At 38.3% G+C, this 18,530-nt stretch overlaps 1 protein-coding gene across 1 annotated transcript in view; it reads right to left on the reverse strand.

Moving 5' to 3' along the window:
* Nucleotides 1-18,530, reverse strand: part of AGBL1 (AGBL carboxypeptidase 1) — an 829,700-nt gene that overhangs the window by 595,736 nt on the left and 215,434 nt on the right. The window contains exon 17 of the mRNA XM_055277333.2: nucleotides 17,785-17,938. Coding sequence (XP_055133308.2) covers nucleotides 17,785-17,938 — 154 coding nt within the window. The remainder of the gene's footprint in view (nucleotides 1-17,784; nucleotides 17,939-18,530) is intronic.

Genomic DNA, 18,530 nt, shown 5'->3' on the forward strand with positions numbered 1-18,530 from the left:
ACTGCAATTTGGTATGTAGGAATTCTTTTTTTTCTAAAGAGTTCGGAATCTGAATAAACAAGACTACATTAGATACCTAAACAAAGAAGATAGTCACTTACAACCCTCCATTTTAAAGATCAAGAAAATCGACCTCAAAGAAATAAGTCCTGCAAAATATTGAGATAATCCATGATTCAAATTCAGGTGCCCCCCACTTCTTTCCATGACTAAAGTGTTCCCAAAACCTCAAATTAAGCTTCCATCTGCTGAAAACCAGAGAAGCATACCCATTTTACTCTATGGGTTTCCAATAGCACCTTCCAGAAGCTGAAAGCTGCTTCCCCAGCAGCTTAAAGTTTTTAGAATCACTCATTATTTACAACGACGCATAAATCCTTTTCTTTTGATAGGCAGGTCCTCCTTTCACTTGTCATGTTGCTAATGATGGGAGTTATTTTTGTTGAACATTGAACAAAATGTTTTTTGCTCAGTGTTTCAGCCCGATGATCCTGCCTGAGGGGAGACAGTGACAGCTCTGTTGAAGCATCCTGGGGTAAGAGAGCCTTGCTGGTCTTTCTAATTAGGGCTTTACCCTGTCAGTTTCATAAGTAGCCACTTCCTAACGGGATGTGCATCACTACATGTTGAGAATGCCCTTGCCCTATAAAATTCTGGGATGTCAAAATCCACAGCTGCCACCTGGACTCGTTGCTCAATGAGCCACAGAAAATCAGCTGCAAGGAAGATACACATAGGACACTGGGGTAACACCAATTCCCTCTGAGCTGCAGCATGCAAGCTCTTAATGCGATCATCTGTTACGGGGAAAGGCAACAATGCGCACAGTTGCTTAAGGGGAGAACTTGATCACTTGATCATTACCAAGGTGGCTCATGGACATACATTTTAATTATCACATTTGGGGCAGTTAATTTGCCCAATGACTCAGCTCATAACCTGTGTTCTCAAATCTCTCTTGTGAGGGGAATCAGTGAAGTGAGATCCCAGCTACCGCCTTGAGAGGCTCCAATTGACAATCGCCTGTCTGGCCAAACAACTTCCTTTCTACAACTTTGCTTGGGGGAATGGCAGTAGGAAAACACCACCAACAAATTGGAAATTGCCACATCATTCACATCGGTTTTCCTCTACTAAATCCAATCCCTACTTTCAGGAAGAAAGAAGTGGTAGTACAATACAATCTCAGCATTCTGCAATCTGGCTTGAATGTGACTGTAAGTTTTGTTTTGGGGTGAGGGGATATCCCTGTGGCCATAATCACTCATCGCTTACTCTGACAGAGAAATGAAGACTCCCACTAGGTCATGAACATTCATTGTGGAAAAATAGCTAGGATTCATATCTGGGTTCTACTACATCACTCTATCCTGATTTTTGAGAGCATGGGAACATCGATCAGCTATGCTGAGAATTATTCACTGTCCCAATTACTGTAATTACACCCGCCCTGTAAGTTACAATTTAGAAGTTCCATCTTGGGACTGAGAGAATTTCCACCAGCTGCAAGAGAACAAGCTCCTTCTGCAGCTGAAGGTACCTCAAGCAAGCCTCACAGATCAGAACAGCTGGGTGTGGTGTATTGAATAACTTGTCTTTTCGAGCTTTCTGGTGTTGATGTTGGATACAGGTGACTAAAAACACACATGAGGTGCCTCTGGGTAAATTAGTCATCTTACAAGCAAAAAAATAAAAATCACACTCTTCTGTTGATATTCATGATGTCAAAAAAAAAAAAAATAGGCAGGAAGCCCCAGAGAAAACCCGGGTTTTGGCTGGAATCTTAATTCAGAAACTCTGAAATATTTCTTCACTAAAATTCTTACTATCTGCTAAGGAAAAAAAAATATTCCAAGAACCATAAAAGAAAGCGTATTCTTTTCAGCAGGAATAATGTCAATTCTAAACATAGAATAGCAGATATGCTATTTCAAATTACAAACAGACCTTCAAATTCATATTATCCATTATAGCAAACAAAAAATAGACTTTCATTTTTCTTTCTAATGGAAAAAAGTAGCATGTAAAGTGGAAAGATCAAGGGGGTAAGAACTTCCATTTTTTGCAGAATAATAGACTAACTATTCTGAACAACCTGCCAAAGGAAACAACAAAAATGTTGAATTTTTTTTCAAAAGTCATTTTTGATGCATTGCTGAATTGGTCTGAAAGAATAAATCTGTAAGTGCCAAGAACAAAGTGAAACCAAAAAAAAAAAAACTTGGAAAATAAGCAAGCATCGAAGCATGTTTCTCCCCCTGAAGGTTTCAACTGAGCCTTGGAGACCTTGAGCTTCTGTTTTGAGGGCTGCAAGGGACACAGGGAACAAAGAGTGAAGCATGGGGCCCACCCATGGCAGGGCATCCAATAGGAAATCCCTGCATAAAGCTAAGTGTCCAAAGGTCTTTACTCCTAATTCACAGAAGGGGAGAGCAGGAACAGCTTTTTATGTCAAATTTTCCCTAGGAATTTATAATGATAAGCAAATCCTCACATACGTTTGAATTTATGATCCATATGTGATCCCAAAAATCCATAGTGGAGAATATGGTCATCCCAGTTTGCTAGCACTCTCAGTTGACTAACAGAGGCAAATACAAATGTTTTTGCCAGGCCAGCTTCTATGGCCCCAGGCTCTAGGCTGGTCCCCACGGCTCCATGCCTCAGTGGACCCACAGTCCAACCCTGCCTCAGTAGAGGTTCTCGTTCAGCCCCTGAGAACACAGGCTCCAAGCCATTCCCCTGAGATCCAGTGAACAGGTCCACCCCAGGGGCCCCCTGCACCAAGCTGACCCTTGGAGACCTAAGATTCAGGGTCACCCCCAGCAGATCCTAGCTTCAGGCTCCCCTCAGTGAATCCAGGCACAGACCCACTCACCTGCTGACCCTGGAACTAGCCACCTGCCCAAGGACTCCAACAGGAAGCCTGCCTGTGGATCATGCCAAACGCCCACCAAGAATCTTTGCATCAATGAAATTAAGAGTTGCTTTTTCAAAAAGATAAACAAAATTGACAAACCTTTAGCTAAACTAAGTAAGAGAAAAAGAGAGGAGGTTTAAATAAAATTATAAACAAGAGGCATTACAACTGATACCACAGAAATACAAAGGATCATAAGCGACCACTATGAACAATTCTGTGGCAACATATTAGACAACCCAAAGAAATGAATAAATTCCTAGAAACATAAACCTACCAAGACTGAATCATGAAGAAACAGAAAATATTAACAGAAGACCAATAACAAGTAAGGAGATTGAATCTGTAATCAAAAAATTCCCAACAAAGAAAAGCTGAGGATCTGATGGCTTCGCTGGTAAATTCTACCAAATATTTAAAGAATTAACTCCAGTCCTTCTCTAACTCTCCCAAAAAATTGAAGACAAGGGAACATTTACAAGCGAATTTTTCAAGGCCAGCTTTACTCTAAGACCGAAGCTAGACAGGGATATTATAAGAAAATAAAATTATAGGCCAATGTATTTGATAAACATAGATACAAAAATTCCCAATGGAATACTAGCAAACAAAATTTGAGAGCACATTAAAACATCATACACCATGATCAAGTGGGATTTATCCCTAGGCTTCAAGGATGTTCAACATATACAAATGTGTTATAAAACATGAACAATAAATGTTATTATTGTGATACACAACATTAACAAAATGAAAGATAAAAATCATATGGTCATTATAACAGATGCATAAAGTGCCATAAAATTCAAGATCCTTTCATGATAAAAACAACTCTCAATAAATTAGTTATAGAAGAAACTTACTGCAACATGATAAAGGCCAAATATGACAAGCCCACAGCTAAATACATACTCAAAGACAAAAAGCTGAAAGCTTTTCCTCTAAGATCAGGAGCAGGACAAGGATGCCTACTCTCACCACTTCTGTTCAATATAGTACTAGTGGTCCTAGCCAGATCAATTAGGAAGAAAAAGAAATAAAAGGCATCCTAATTGGAAAGGAAGAAGTAAAAATTTTTCTGTTTGTAGATGACGTGATCTTATATATAGAAAACTCTAAAGACTTTCACACAAAAACTGTTACAACTAATAAATTTGGTAAAGTTGCAGAATGCAAATTTAACATACAAAAATCAGCAGTGTTTCTATATACTGACAACAAACTATTTGAAAGGAAATTTTAAAAATCTCATTTACAATAACATAAAAATAGTACTTAGGAATAAATTTAACCAAGGAGGTGAAAGAGCTCTACACTAAAAACTATAAAACATTGAAAAATAAATTGAAGAAGACACAAATAAATAGAAAGATATCCCATGTTCATGGGTTAAAATAATATTGTTAAAATTGCCATACTATCCAAAGCAATCTACAGACCCAATTCAATCGCTATCAAAATTCCAATGATACTTTTCACAGAAATAGATAAAACAATTCTAAAATTCATATGAAACCACCAAACATCCCAAATAGCCAAAGCAATCTTGAGAAAAATAGAGAACAAAGCTGGAGACATCACAATACCTGATTTTAAAATATACTACAAAGCTTTAGTAACCAACTCCACATGGTACTATCATAAAAACGGACTTACAGACCAATGGAACAGAATAAGGAGCCAGAAATAAATCCATGCATATGTGGTCAATTGATCTTTGACACAGGTGTCAAGAGTACACAATGGGGAAAGGACAGTCTCTTATATATGTTGTTGAGAAAACTAAATACACAGATGCAGAAGAATGAAATCAATCCCTTATCTTACACCATATATAAAAATCAACTCAAAGTGAATTTAAAACATAAATGTAAGACCTAAAACCATAAAATACCTAGAAGAAATATTATAGACTGGGTGGCTTAAACAACAGAAATTTATTTTATCGGTTTTGGAGGCTGGAAGTCTGATAGCAGAGTGCCGGCAAGGTCGGGTTCTGAAGAGGGCTCTCTTCCCGGCTTGTAGAAGGCCACACCTTCTCTCAGTGTCCTTACATGGCAGAGAGAAACGGAGTAATCTCTCTTGTGTCTCCTCTTATAAGAACAGGAAGATCATCAGGGCCCCACCCATATGATCTTGTTTAACCTTAATTACTTCCTTACTTCAAATACAATCACATTGAGGGTTAGGGTTTCAACTCATGAATTCTAGCAGAGAAACTGACCTAAATTCATACACAGGAATTCATTACAGAGCAATGAAAAATGAGTAATTCAGATGCCAACTCAAACATGTTAACATAGTTTAATCTTTAAAATATGTTTAATAAGATAAGCAATTATAAATAGAATTATATAATGTTTATGTTTATGTAGAGTCCCAAACAGGCAAACTCAACAGTAGATTGTCGGAGATATATAAATATGTGATTTAAAAGTATAAAGAATAGCAAAAGACCATTTAGCACAGAATTCAGGATGGTAGTTACTCTGAGGTAGTAAGAGTGGAAGCCATTGTGCAAATTGTTATGGGGACTAAAATATAGGTAAATGTCATATTTCTTAAATTGGATTGTGTATACACAGATGTCCATTTTATTATTGTTCTTTAATCTAGGTCTATATGTCATATAAATTATTTTATAAGATACTAAAAACAAAACTGTTTGTCTGATGAGAGAAGACCTGATTTTTTTTTTAAGACAGGGTCTCACTATACTATCCAGACTAGACTCAAACTCCTAGGCCCAAGTGATTCTCCCACCTCAGCCTCTCAAGTGGTTGGGACTACAGGCACACACCACCCTATGCTGCTGAGAGAAGACTTAAATTCTGATTTCTTACTCCATATTTAATAGCTATGCAACCAGGCCCATCACTTTTATTCCCTAGGTCTTACTTCCATCATCTGTAAAATGGGAAACTTTTTCCTAACATATTATGCTCACAAGTGTAAAAAATAGACTACTATATTAGATTCCATGAAAATTAAGCAAAAAAACCTAACAAATTTAAAAAGAGGTGACAGGGAGAAAATGTTCCCATATTTAGCAAAATGATCAATAATCAATAAATCTTTGCTAAATGAATGAATCCATGTTTAACAAAGAGGAATATTCCTAATATTCAAAGAGTTCCTCATAAATCATTTATAGAACAAATCATCCAACATAATAGACAAACCAGACAAATGATTTTAAAAATAAACAATTTAAAAGGAAGAAATGAAAATCACAAACATTTTAAAATATGGACCACCTGAGTCACGCCCCCAAAAATACAAATTAGAATAACACTAAAATGGTGAGTTCTTTTTGGAGGGGGGCAAGAGAGTTAAGATTTTTTAAAACTCCCCTCTGACAAAGAATTAATAGCCAGAAGATATAAAGAGCTTAAAGAACTCTATAGGAAAAAATCAAATAATCCGATCAAAAAATGGGCAAAAGATTTAAATAGACATTTCTCAAAAGAAGACATACAAATGGCAAACAGATACATGAAAAGGTGCTCAACATCAGTGATCATCAGAGAAATGCAAATCAAAACCACAATGAGATATCATCTTACCCCAGTTAAAATGGCTTTTATCCAAAAGACAGGCAATAACAAATGCTGGTGAGGGTATGGAGAAAAGGGAACCCTTGTACACTGTTGTGGGAATGTAAATTAGTACAACCACTATGGAAAACAGTTTGAAGTTTCCTCAAAAAACTAAAAATTGAGCTACCATATGATCCAGCAAGCCCACTGCTGGATATATACTCAAAAGAAGGGAAATCAATATATCAAAGAGATATTTGCACTCCTGTGTTCATTGCAGCGCTGTTCTTACAATAGCTAAGATCTGGAAGCAATCTAAGTGTCCCTCAACACATGAATGGATAAAGAAAACGTGGTTCCATATACACAATGGAGTATTATTCAGCCATAAAAAAGAATGAGATTCAGTCATTTGCAACAACATGAATAGAACTGGAGATCATTATGTTACATGAAATAAGCCAGACACAGAAAGACAAATATTGCATGTTCTCACTTAATTGTGGGATCTAAAAATCAAATCAATTGAACTCATGGAGATAAAGAGCAGAAGGATGGTTACCAGAGGCTTGGAAGGTAGTAGAGGGTCACAGGGGGAGGTGGAGATGGTTAATGGGTACAAGAAAATAGAATGACTAAGACCTACTATTTGATAGCCCAATGGGGTAACTATAGTCAATAATAACTTAATTGTATATTTTTAAATAACTTACAGAATGTAACTAGATTATTTGTAACTCAAAGGATAAATGTTTGAGGGGATGGATGTCCCATTGTCCATGATATGCTTATTTCACATTGTATGCCTGTATCAAAACATTTCATGTGCACCGTAAATATATACACCTATTATGTACCCACCAAAAATTTTAAAAATAAAAAAAATTAAATTAAAAAAATTTAAAAACTAGTAAGTATAAAAATGCAGAAGACAGATAAAATTGCTGACTGAGCCATGGAGGAAAATAATCTCTTGTACTTTGTGGGAGTGTAAAGTAGTAGCACAGAATCTGGTGAGGCTGTCGAGTCTCAGATTAATGGGAAAGAGATTTGGTCTTCCAAAGGAAGTCATAGACTTCAATTGCCAAGAAGACCAATTTAAGTACATTTTACCTAAATTTCAAGGCTCTGTACATATGTATTCATGCGTCAGTATATGAGTGTTCATGTGTGTGTGCATGCATCTGTATATTAAAGGATAAATTTAAAACTACTAACAGTAATTGTCTAAGGAGTAGTAATAGGAGGAATGTGGAGTTATTTTCATATTTCTAACTCTAATTTATGCATTTGTTAGACAAGGATGACATGTTGGCACTTTTTAGTTTAATTTTTTAATTTTAGACATGAAATATAAAAATAGTTGGAGGCAGAAAATAATATGACAGACACCCATGTTTAAAGTCGTTAACATTTTTATATATTTTCTTTAGAATTATTTTTCTTTAAGAAATACAAACTCCCCAATAGATGAGATTTAGGTTTCCTTTTGCTTTCCCTTTCTGCTTTAATTTCGCTTTCCCTTTCTCCTTCCTCAGATGGAATCACTATCTTGAATCTGGCAGTAGCTTTCGTTCAGCATGGTTTTATACTTTTTCTACACATGTAAATATCCATGAACAATAAATTGTATTGTTTTGTTTTATGAAAACCACATATTTTATTGAGAATTTTAATAGCAAACTCATGGTCATGCCTGGCTAGCACAGTCTTGTATCCTGAGTTTGGGGAACTGACAAGGTTGCTAATTACCCAGCCCTCAGGACATGTGTTAATAAGTATGGAAGACAAATCGGTTTTGTTTTTCTGCCTTAGGTGCAAGGATCCTGAAAGAGAAACATTGGTTGTGTTTTTATGCCTTGGGTATAAGAATCCTGAAAGAGAAAGGCATCTGAACCTTGGAGGCATGGGGTTCATCTCATCCTCACCCAGTCTGTGATGATGGAGCTGTTTTCACCAGAAACGTGAGGAGACTCATACCACTTGGGGTAGTGTGGATGTGTGGCACAGTTTTGGAGAGGGCTATTCCCCTACCTTTACATGGAATCCAGTAACTCTCTGAAAACATAGAAATGACAAAAGTCCTTTTCCAGACTGCAAGGACAACAAACAACTACCAAGAGAAGTCCAAGCATCAGGGAAAGAATGAAGTGGTGTGGAGACCGTAGCCAATAGCTGCTTTATGAGCACATTTGTGGCTACCCTTGGGGACCCAAGAAATAGCCGGGTAAGAGATGACTTTTCAAGAGAGGTTAAAGGTCCTACATGGTGGCTAGGAGCAAGAACAGGTTCAGGGATTTCACTTACTTGTTGAATAAACATGTCTTGTGCACCTGCTTCGTGCAGAGACTGTGTTAGTTCAAAGACATACAATGGAAAAAAATGCAACATATACTCTGTGCTTTCATGGAGCTCAGTCATAGAGGCAATGAAGAAAAAAAAAATAGCAAGGTCATGTGATAAAGAGATTCGGAGTAGGGGAACAACATTAGATATCATGATCCAGGAAGACTTCCTTGACATAAGCATGAATACTATATGACAAGGAGAAATCCACCATGCATAGCTATGGAGAAAAAGTGTTGGACACAGAGGAAACAGCAAATATAGAGACCCAGTGGAGGTGGTTAGGTTGCTGTGTTCAATAAGGAGAAAGAAGGTTAGTAGGGTTGAAGCATTTTAGATACGGGTGGGAAAGGAATGCAGAGTATTGTAGAGGCAGTAATATTTAGATTTTACTAAAATTATAAGGGTTATTAGTGTTTAAATGACCATTAGAGAAGCCTAGAACATATTATTTGTAAACAATTAATCTGACATATGGGTGATTGTATCTTGAAGGTAAAGAATTTTCCCTCATTATTGCACAGCTGAAAGAGGCAGTCAGTACAAGAGTTACGACTGTGGGGTTTAGAATTCAGATTTGGTTTAAATCCAAGCTCTACCTACTTATTATATGTATTTCTCAGGTCTCAATTTCATCATCTAAACATGGAGATAATAAATCCAATTCTTTCTTTTTTCTTACCTCACAGGGCTGTTGTGAGGTATTAGTCATATGTAAATGTTTTAAAAATAGTTAATGACCTTAAAATATGCAAATCATATCACATGAACAAATTTGTAGAATAGAACGTTCTAGGACTGATTCTGATGAAATACATTACATGTTTCTGCTGTAATAACTGTATAGAATTAACTCTGATATCCTTGCTAATTGAGAAAATTAGGTAGTATAAAATTTATTTCTCTCTAAAATAGAGTATATTTTATAGCATATTGGCTTTATAATTATATTTAGCCTGAGTTCTTATATAATTTTTAGGCCTCTGAAAATGTATATTTCCAAAACCAAACTTCTTATCCCCCGACAACAGTCTTACCCTTTTCCACATATTCTTTGTTGGCATTCAACTATCCACCCACCAACCAAAGTGGAAATATTAATATTTCAACTCCCTACCCTTCATCCCTACTCTCAGCCAGTCACCAAGGACGTCTCACTTCTGAGACACATTTCTTAAATTTAGGCCCCTCCCTCCCATTTCACTAGACCTATCTTCCTTTGAAACCTCATCACTCACATAGTTGACCAAAAACTGCTAGTATTTCTTGAACACTCACTATGTGGGAGACACCCTTCTAAGCCCTTTACAATCTTCGAATTGCTCCATGAAAAAGTACTACTATCCACAACTTATATATGGGGAAACGATGACACAAAGTGTTTAATCATCTTTTCCGAGGTCATAAAGCTAACAAATGGCAGAGCCAATATTTGAACCCCAGTAAGTCTAAGTCTAAGACATAAACGCTTCAGAGTTCCTCTGTGCTGGACTCCATGACGCCACTATCCTCCTTTTCCTCTACATTACTGCCACAAAACTTTCCAAAACAAATCTGATCTTGTCATTTCTCTGCTTTTAATAACATCCTATTAGCTCATAATTGCCTTCAATAAAAACTTTTTAACGTGAAAAAGAAGGCCACCTATCATTTAGCCCAACTTACTTTTCCCATTTTATCTGCTGTCCCCATACTCAGTCCACAATTCTGTAGTCCTGTACCCTGAGATTTTCTATTTTCTTATTTCTTTTCTTTTTTTTTTTTTTGAGACAGGGTCCCACTCTGTCACCCAGGCTGGAGTGCAGTGATGAAATCTCAGCTCGCTGTAACCTCCACCTCCTGGGTTCAAGCAATTCTCCTACCTCAGCCACCTGAGTAGCTGGGAGTACAGGTGCGTGCCACCACACTCAGTTCATTTTTTTGTATTTTTAGTACAGACGGGGTTTCACCATGTTGGCTAGGCTGGTCTTGAACTCCTGACTTCAAATGATCCGCCCACCTCGGCCTCCCAAAGTGCTGAGATTACAGGCGTGAGCCACCACACCTGGCCGCCCTGAGATTTTCAAAGCACCATATCCAGGTCTCCTTGCTTCTGCATATGCTATGTTTCTACTTGAAAACACACTGTCCCCATTTCTCTGCATATAGAAGTCTGACTTCAAAATGTAAATCAAGGGCATTGGCACTGAATGTCAATTTTTATCATCCATAAAATAGGTGTAATAATTATTGTCTTTCTTAATTCATAAGGTAATTATAAGGACCAAATGATATTATGTAAAACTGTATAAGAATAAAATATTTACATGATAGAGTGTTAGCCAAGCTATTCAACTACCTTTAAGGTTTTACAATCTTTCACACCCACTTCAACCAGCCTTAGAAGGAGGAAGGATTCCTGCCTTCTTATTATTAAAGTGACAGGCCAAAGTGGAAAGCAGAAAGGCGATATTCAACCATTCTCGATGTCACACAGTTTGAGGGTTTGTATCTGAAGAGGGTAGGATTATGGTGAGTCACTATTGATATGCAGGCAGATCAACAACAGTGAGAAAAATGAGGAAAAACAAATTTAAGATGGTTTTGATGTGTTTTATATATTTTACTTTTCATGTGTTCTCAAGAGTCAAACTGTTCTTCAAATAGTTTTTGGATTGCCAACTGAGCTTTCTTTGAAAGCGATGCTGTGTCAGTACAAGACCACCAGGCACGTGGAGTTTATACAGGTGACCATGGTGGGTAAAAGTCCCCCTTTGATTTTACCATGAAGATACATCCTGTCTTCTCTGTGCTTCTGCTGAACTTAGTTTCACCCCTGTTAAAACTTTCTGTATTATAATGACCTGTTTAACATCATGCTCACACATACACACACACACACACACACACACACACACACCCTGTAGATTATGAGTACCTCAGTGACAAAGACTAAATAATACCTATCTATGTATTCCTAATATCTTCAGCCCTGGTTGCCTGAAAAGATGGAAATCCCAAGGCAACAAAAGGGCACAGTTCAGTTTCTCTGACTGCTTTTATTAAAGATTTCCATGGAGGGAAGTCATTATGCTCTTGTAGTTAATTTTTTTTAGCTGTACTATTTGTCAAAAGCATCACTTTCCAGAAAAAAAAAAAAAAAAAAAAAAAAAGATTGCCAAGAGACAAGAGGCTGAGGTCTAGAACTACCTCTGCCACCAGCTAGATAGGTTACCTAGACAGTTCAGCTCATGTCCCTATGTCCCTCAGCCCAATCTCTCACCAGCAATTGAGAAATCAGGACTCAATAGTCTTTATGGATTGTTAACCTCTAAAATTCAGTAATCCCATAGTGATACTTGTCCTCACATGCCTCTGGGAGGTACAAAAACAGAAATGTCCAGAGTGAGAGTTTTGCAGTTCATCTGAGTTTCTGTTTTCCTGGGACCAACCACTGTTGTCACTTCCAGCTCTCCCCAACAGAAAGCTCTGTTCTTCACACCTGATCAGGAGGCTTAGAAACAGACAAAGGCCAGAGAGAGTGGAAAATGATTTGCAAAGAAGCCAAAAGGGGAATTCTGTAACTGTGTATTTTTCCACTCCTTTCTAATTTAAAACCACTTACAAGTGACAACTCCCAACCCAAGGCAGGTGCCGCAGTAGCTCATTACACCCTCGGGACCCCATGTAAATCTTTTTTCTGAGAACAGCTATTGTCTTCCAAAGAAAAGCTTTTAGCATAATGGCAGGCTGAATAGAACATTGCTTTTGTAAGAATATTTTTAAGAAAAAGAAAAAGAAAGGTATTCTTTAACAACTGCAAATGCAGCCTCTTGCTTTCCCCCACCTCAGGCCCCCTGGAAAGAACAGTGTGTGAGCCGTAGGAGACTGTGGCAGGGGAGTGAGATTATCTCACCTCCAGAGACATAGAATGGTTATGCTCTGCTCTTTTAGGTTATAATAAATGCAGGGTGGCGGTGTCTCAGATTGCAAAAATAGCATATCCACCCCCTCCCAGTCACCTTTGTTGTTTCTTGACTTCTCAGTCTGTGACTATTCATTTAGAGAATGAGAGTTTCTACTAGGAGAATGACATTTTCCCTCAGAAAATTCCCACAAATTCATTTCTTCTCTCAGATCACTCGTGATGACAGTCAAGACAATGTTGTCATAGGGTCTGAATGTAGAGATGTCCAATTTGGCAATAAAGTTTCTAAGAAAAATGAAGCATCTTTCAGAGATATAGCTCTCCAAACTAAAATGGGACTCAACTTTCTCTAGGCTAAAATGGTCATTTAGAATGCGAGGTTGTGAGAGAAATGTGGAGAGAATGGAGAAGTTAACAAAATGATAGCAGCCTTCACTAAGCAGTGTGGTCTGGTTGTGTGCATTTCTGGGTAATAGCCCAGTAAGACCAAAGCCTAAAGAGGGGTATCTGGGAATATGTTTGATGGACGCCATCTGCAAAACGGAGGTAAGACAACAAGTATAGGAAGGCCAAGAGCTCATCAGTAAGAGGAATTTCCACACAAAGACAACTCCATCTATGTGAGAAGAAACAGAAAACAGGCATGGTTTTTTGGAAATGGCTGAGTCTGGGCAAAGTTAGAGCCATTCTTCTTTCCAGGATTAGATTAAATAATGACCCCCCAAGACTCTTTATTCTGAATTGCTTTTTAGTCCTGCTTAAATTCAGCATCTTCTCTCAGTTCAAATTTAAGAAAGGAGATAACACACCACCCACCCACACATCCCATTCCATAAGAGTATACAAACTAAAGATAGAAAACTTCTCAAATCTACCTGGAAGTTGCATATTCAAAGGGTATGCTAATCAAAGTACCTATTCACATACAATGTGTTAAAGGATTTAAGTAGGCTAAGTGTAATTATGCCAGACCACCATTAACCAATAGAGACTAGGCTCAGACGGCACTGAAAAGAATTTACTGGACTGATGGTGCCTACCAAGCCTATTCCCAAACAGCTTATGGGATATCTTCTGCTCCAACCTGTTGGAGGCCCTGTTTCATTTTCTTGGACTCTGTGTGTTCCTCCTCACTCCCGTTCTGCTGTGCAAAACCCAAATGTCCTGCCTGGGTTCCTTTGACATCCCAAATCCTACTAGTTAGGAAGGGCCTGGACTTTCTAACTGCCCAATGCCTATTCATCACTAAGAGTCCCTGATGCTAGACTGAGCTGTTCATCCTTTTGTAAAGGTTCCCTGCTATCGTCAATTTCTCCTTAAGCCCCCCTCTTCCATAATGACTTCAGTGACAATCTCCCAGAGAACTTCCCTGTTCACTGTCCCACTGAAAAGGGCAGAGAGTGATTTTGTTCTTGAAGACCTGCCAGCAGTTTGGCTTTAAGGGCTCAAATATCAAGGTGTAAAGTAGTAAGTCTTCTTTATTGGGAGCATTTCAAAAAGGGACTGTCCTCAGTTCTCCAAATAGTGATAAAGTACACAGCTGGCAAATCTGGTGACAACTCAACTGAAAATAAGTTATCAAGAAAGTAAGGCTAAATGTTTCCAGGAAAATAACTTCTTAAAAAGAAAATGCTTTTGAAAAATAAATCAAACAAAATAAACACTTTTGGAAGACTCTCTGGAGCTCAGACCCTGGGAGGAACTAAAAGTAATCATTAAGTTGTCCTCAATAATCTTCAGGTCCAGGACTTTAGACCAGATCAGCCTTGAGAGGGGAGTTCCCCCAGGATTCCATAGCCATGGTCTTATTTCCTGGAATTCTAAAGTAAGACTAAAGTAATAATCCCACACAGTGGAGAGAAAACCTTTCTTTCCACTCATGCCTCCTTATGAGGGGTGAGTGACAGCTACCAAACCAGAAACTAGCTAAACTGCAGCTAAATGCAATCCCACACTGAAGCTACCCTAGTCCCTGAGAGGCAGGAAGCAGGTAAAACAATTTAATCTCACCTGAAGGGAGGCCTGGAGGTAGGAGAATATTGAGCTGCAGGCTCATTTGCTGTTTTCTCCTTCTAAATCAATACATCACATTTTGTAGTTCAAAGGAAATTAAGTAGTTCCATTTCTGATTTACAGGCATGGTTAGTTGCACTTTGAAGGGTAGGTAGTGTTTATACTGGGCTAGGGATTTTTTTTCTTTTAGAAACACAGCAATGACATGTGTTTATATATTCATACATATATAAGAACATATTCATATATATATAGTTACCATATATATATATATATATATATATATATACACACACACACATACTCTGTACACTTTTTTATTATGTAGCCCTGCTGAAACTGTGCCCCAGCACGTGGCTTAGGTCATGCAATCTCAGCTCTGTGCTGGGATCTAATGGGTCTGAAGAAAGTCCTTCAGGCAGAAAGAATTTTCTTTCTCCCTTCCTGCCACAGTATCTGAAGCATCCACCATGAAAATGCTTCCATTGGGTTAGGAAAGGGAAATAAAATTCGTTGTGAGCAAGGAGAGAGTAATACACTTATTTGTGGTCAATTTAGCATAAATGCTTTAACAACTCAGCTAGTGTCTAATAATTTGAGGACAAAATGAGGAAGAGAGGAAGTTATGGCTCCAAGAATGAAGCCAAAATGTTGATACTGAACATGTGTTATAACGAAAGAGTCAGCACATTTGTTGTGTGCGTGGACTCTGGAATCAGAATAACAACGTTGAAAATCTGTCACTTCTACTGATCATAATATTTAACCTTTCTGAGCTCCACTTACCCCATCTGTAAAATAAGCGGTCCTGAAATTAATCCCCGTGATGAAAGATACCAATCAGCTACATAATCCATACAAATAGTATCTTCAGTGAGTGGGAAAAATAGGTTAAAACTTAAAGCTCTTCATGCATAATTTGGAAACAGAGAAGAGTAGTATCAGAAAGGCACCGGCCTTTGCCGCTTTCTACCTTTATGACCTTAAATCACATCCAGGACCAGCTATGCAATTTGCAGGGCACAGAGAAAAATGGAAAGGCAGGTCCCCTTGTTTAAAACTTTATAAAAAATTTTATAAAGATAGTGGCAGAAAAGCATTAAGCAGAGTGCATGGCCCTTCTAAGCAGGAGACCTCTGCAAATGTATAGGTGACACACCTATGAAGGTGGCCCTTTCATCTAGGTCAAAGCCTGGTTTTCTCAGGATCTAGCTCAATGATTGTCATTTGCAAGTGACAAAAAGAAAATGCATAGCATTTATCTGATACCTCTTGAGATGAACATCGGATATGTTAGCACGTGTTTAAAAGAAAAATAACTGTTATGATCATAAGAGTGTACACTTACTATAACCCATCTTACAGAGCAAGCAGAAACCAGCCTCTTTTGATTCATACAAGGGTGTACTAAGAGATATTTTTTCTCTTTCTCTCTCTTTTTTTAACAGAACTGTTTGTTGGAGTGCCAGATTATTTAAGGGCCTTTACATGTTTCAAGTCCGCTTCTTAAAGTAAGAACACTCTCCATATTTATAACAGCAACAAAAACACCAATGTCAGCACAAAATGCAAAAACGGAGGCACTTCTATGTCATAATGATACATCAGAGTTCTGCTCACCTCTTTTTTAGAAAAAGCAGCTCAGACTTACACACATCCACTTTCTTAAGTAAATAATTGTTCAATGAAAGTTACCCTGGGAGGATTGCTGTCTCCAGCTCCCAAGCACTGCTCATCTGCTGAGCGGGGGTACTCTGTGGCTGTTACGGAAATTGCTCTTAAATGCATGAAACACAGGAGAGAATTTTTGGAAAATCCCTTATTATTCATTAAAGCATTTCAGGACCTCATTAATCCAGATGGGTTAATCGGTTGTTGATTTGCCAGGCTGTTAAGCATCCAATGTCAGATGCTGATGGGGTGTGAGAAAATATAATTCTGATCTACCAAAGAGTCACCTGAATGAGGCTAGCACTTCCTCAGAGAAGGCTGTATCTTCACCAGGGAAGGCTGTGTCTTCACCAGGGAAGGCTGTACCTTCATTAGGGAAGGCTGTATCTTCACCAGGGAAGGCTGTATCTTCCTCAGGGAAGGCTGTATCTTCACCAGGGAAGGCTGTACCTTCATTAGGGAAGGCTGTATCTTCCTCAGGGAAGGCTGTATCTTCACCAGGGAAGGCTGTGTCTTCATTAGGGAAGGCTGTATCTTCTGGGGATAAATTAAGCTGGATGCCCAGTCTCTTCTTTAATCTCCAAAACTTCTCTGTATCACAAAACATTCCTCTTTGGGGCTTTGGTTTTTTTGTTTGTTTGTTTGTTTTTTGCCTACCTAAGGTCTGAAACGATGTCAGAAGCCATTTTCAAAAGCTAGTTGGTAACAGGTCAGTCACACATATGCACTTAGGCACAGAAGCCCAACATTTAAAGACGTGTGTGTGTGTGTGTCTGTGTACATGTCTGTATATGAGTATGCGTATATGTTTGTGTCTACGTGTATCTATGTGTTTGTGTATGTGTCTGTATGTGTATATTTGTGTGTGTCTGCGTGTGTGTGCATGAGTTTGGCTTTGACTTTGTTTCAAAGTTCTTAGCCAGAGCCTGTCTACATCTTCAGCCCTTCAGATACAAATGTTATTAAGGTTATCAAGTGGATTCTTTAGCCAGGGCTTAAAAACTCAACTTCCTTTCTTACCAAACCTTGACTGACTGAGAGTCACATAACAGCAGTGAGCACAGTGAGAAAAGTCCCTGGATTAGAAGTTGGAGAATATGATTATGTCCTGGTTCTGTTTTAAGAGAGGAAGTGACCATCATTAGCAAACTGTCATCTCATCTCCCTGACAGTGTGAATTCATTTCATTTTCTCTCCCTTTAACAACAGAGCAACATTAATGTTTAACCTTTGTGTCACACCAAGAAAACCTGGGGGTGTATTTCTACAAAGACAGACAGTCTCCAACCCTTTATGGAGCTTTTGATCTAAAAGAGACAGAATGCTTCCAAGACCATAAAGGACACCCTTAGTCAAATCTTCCACGAAGAGGATCCCATTTTACTCACGAAACTGCTCTAGATGCTCATCACTGTTGGACTCAGGCATGGCCGTGATGGTCACCAAGGGACACGGATTCCCTCCCAGCGTCTGGCAGAGAACATCTTGCTGGAAGTAGACCTCTTTGAGGTTGACACTCTTTTCCAGGATGTCAAGATGAGTCTGGAGCAGAAATAAAGCAGGCATGTATATTATCAACATTTTTTATAACAACAATAATAGAAAACAACAACGGCTTACATATAGAAGTATTGTTGTTAATCTAATCTGTCCTTTATGTATTGGGCCTTGAGTGATTAAAAGGGGGCTATTTCTACTGTCTAGGAGAAACTCAGACTGAGCAGGAGGCATCATTCCTGCATGTTTTGGCATAACAGAAGATCTGTTTTCAATTTGCACTGAAAGCAAGAGGGAGGAGGGCAGGGGCATAAAGCCCTCTTCCTATCGCTGTGGCATAGGAGGAAATGATAGAAAATGGAGACTCGGAAGGGTCAGGGGATGGGGTGGGGGAGGATCATGAGAAATGTGTTAATGGGTACAATGTACGTCATTTGGGTGACGGATACCCTAAAAGTGCTGGCTTGACCTTTACTCAATCTATGCATGTAGCAAAACTTCACATGTACCCATAAATTTGTACAAATAAAGCAAACAATGTAAAAAGAAAAGAAACAAATCTAAGCATGCTTTCCTTAAAATTAAGAAAAAAAATGTGGTTATCATGAAAATAGAACACGCCCAGAACACTGGGGAA

Source organism: Symphalangus syndactylus, chromosome 5, assembly GCF_028878055.3.
Source record: "Symphalangus syndactylus isolate Jambi chromosome 5, NHGRI_mSymSyn1-v2.1_pri, whole genome shotgun sequence".
Taxonomy (NCBI): Eukaryota; Metazoa; Chordata; class Mammalia; order Primates; family Hylobatidae; genus Symphalangus; species Symphalangus syndactylus.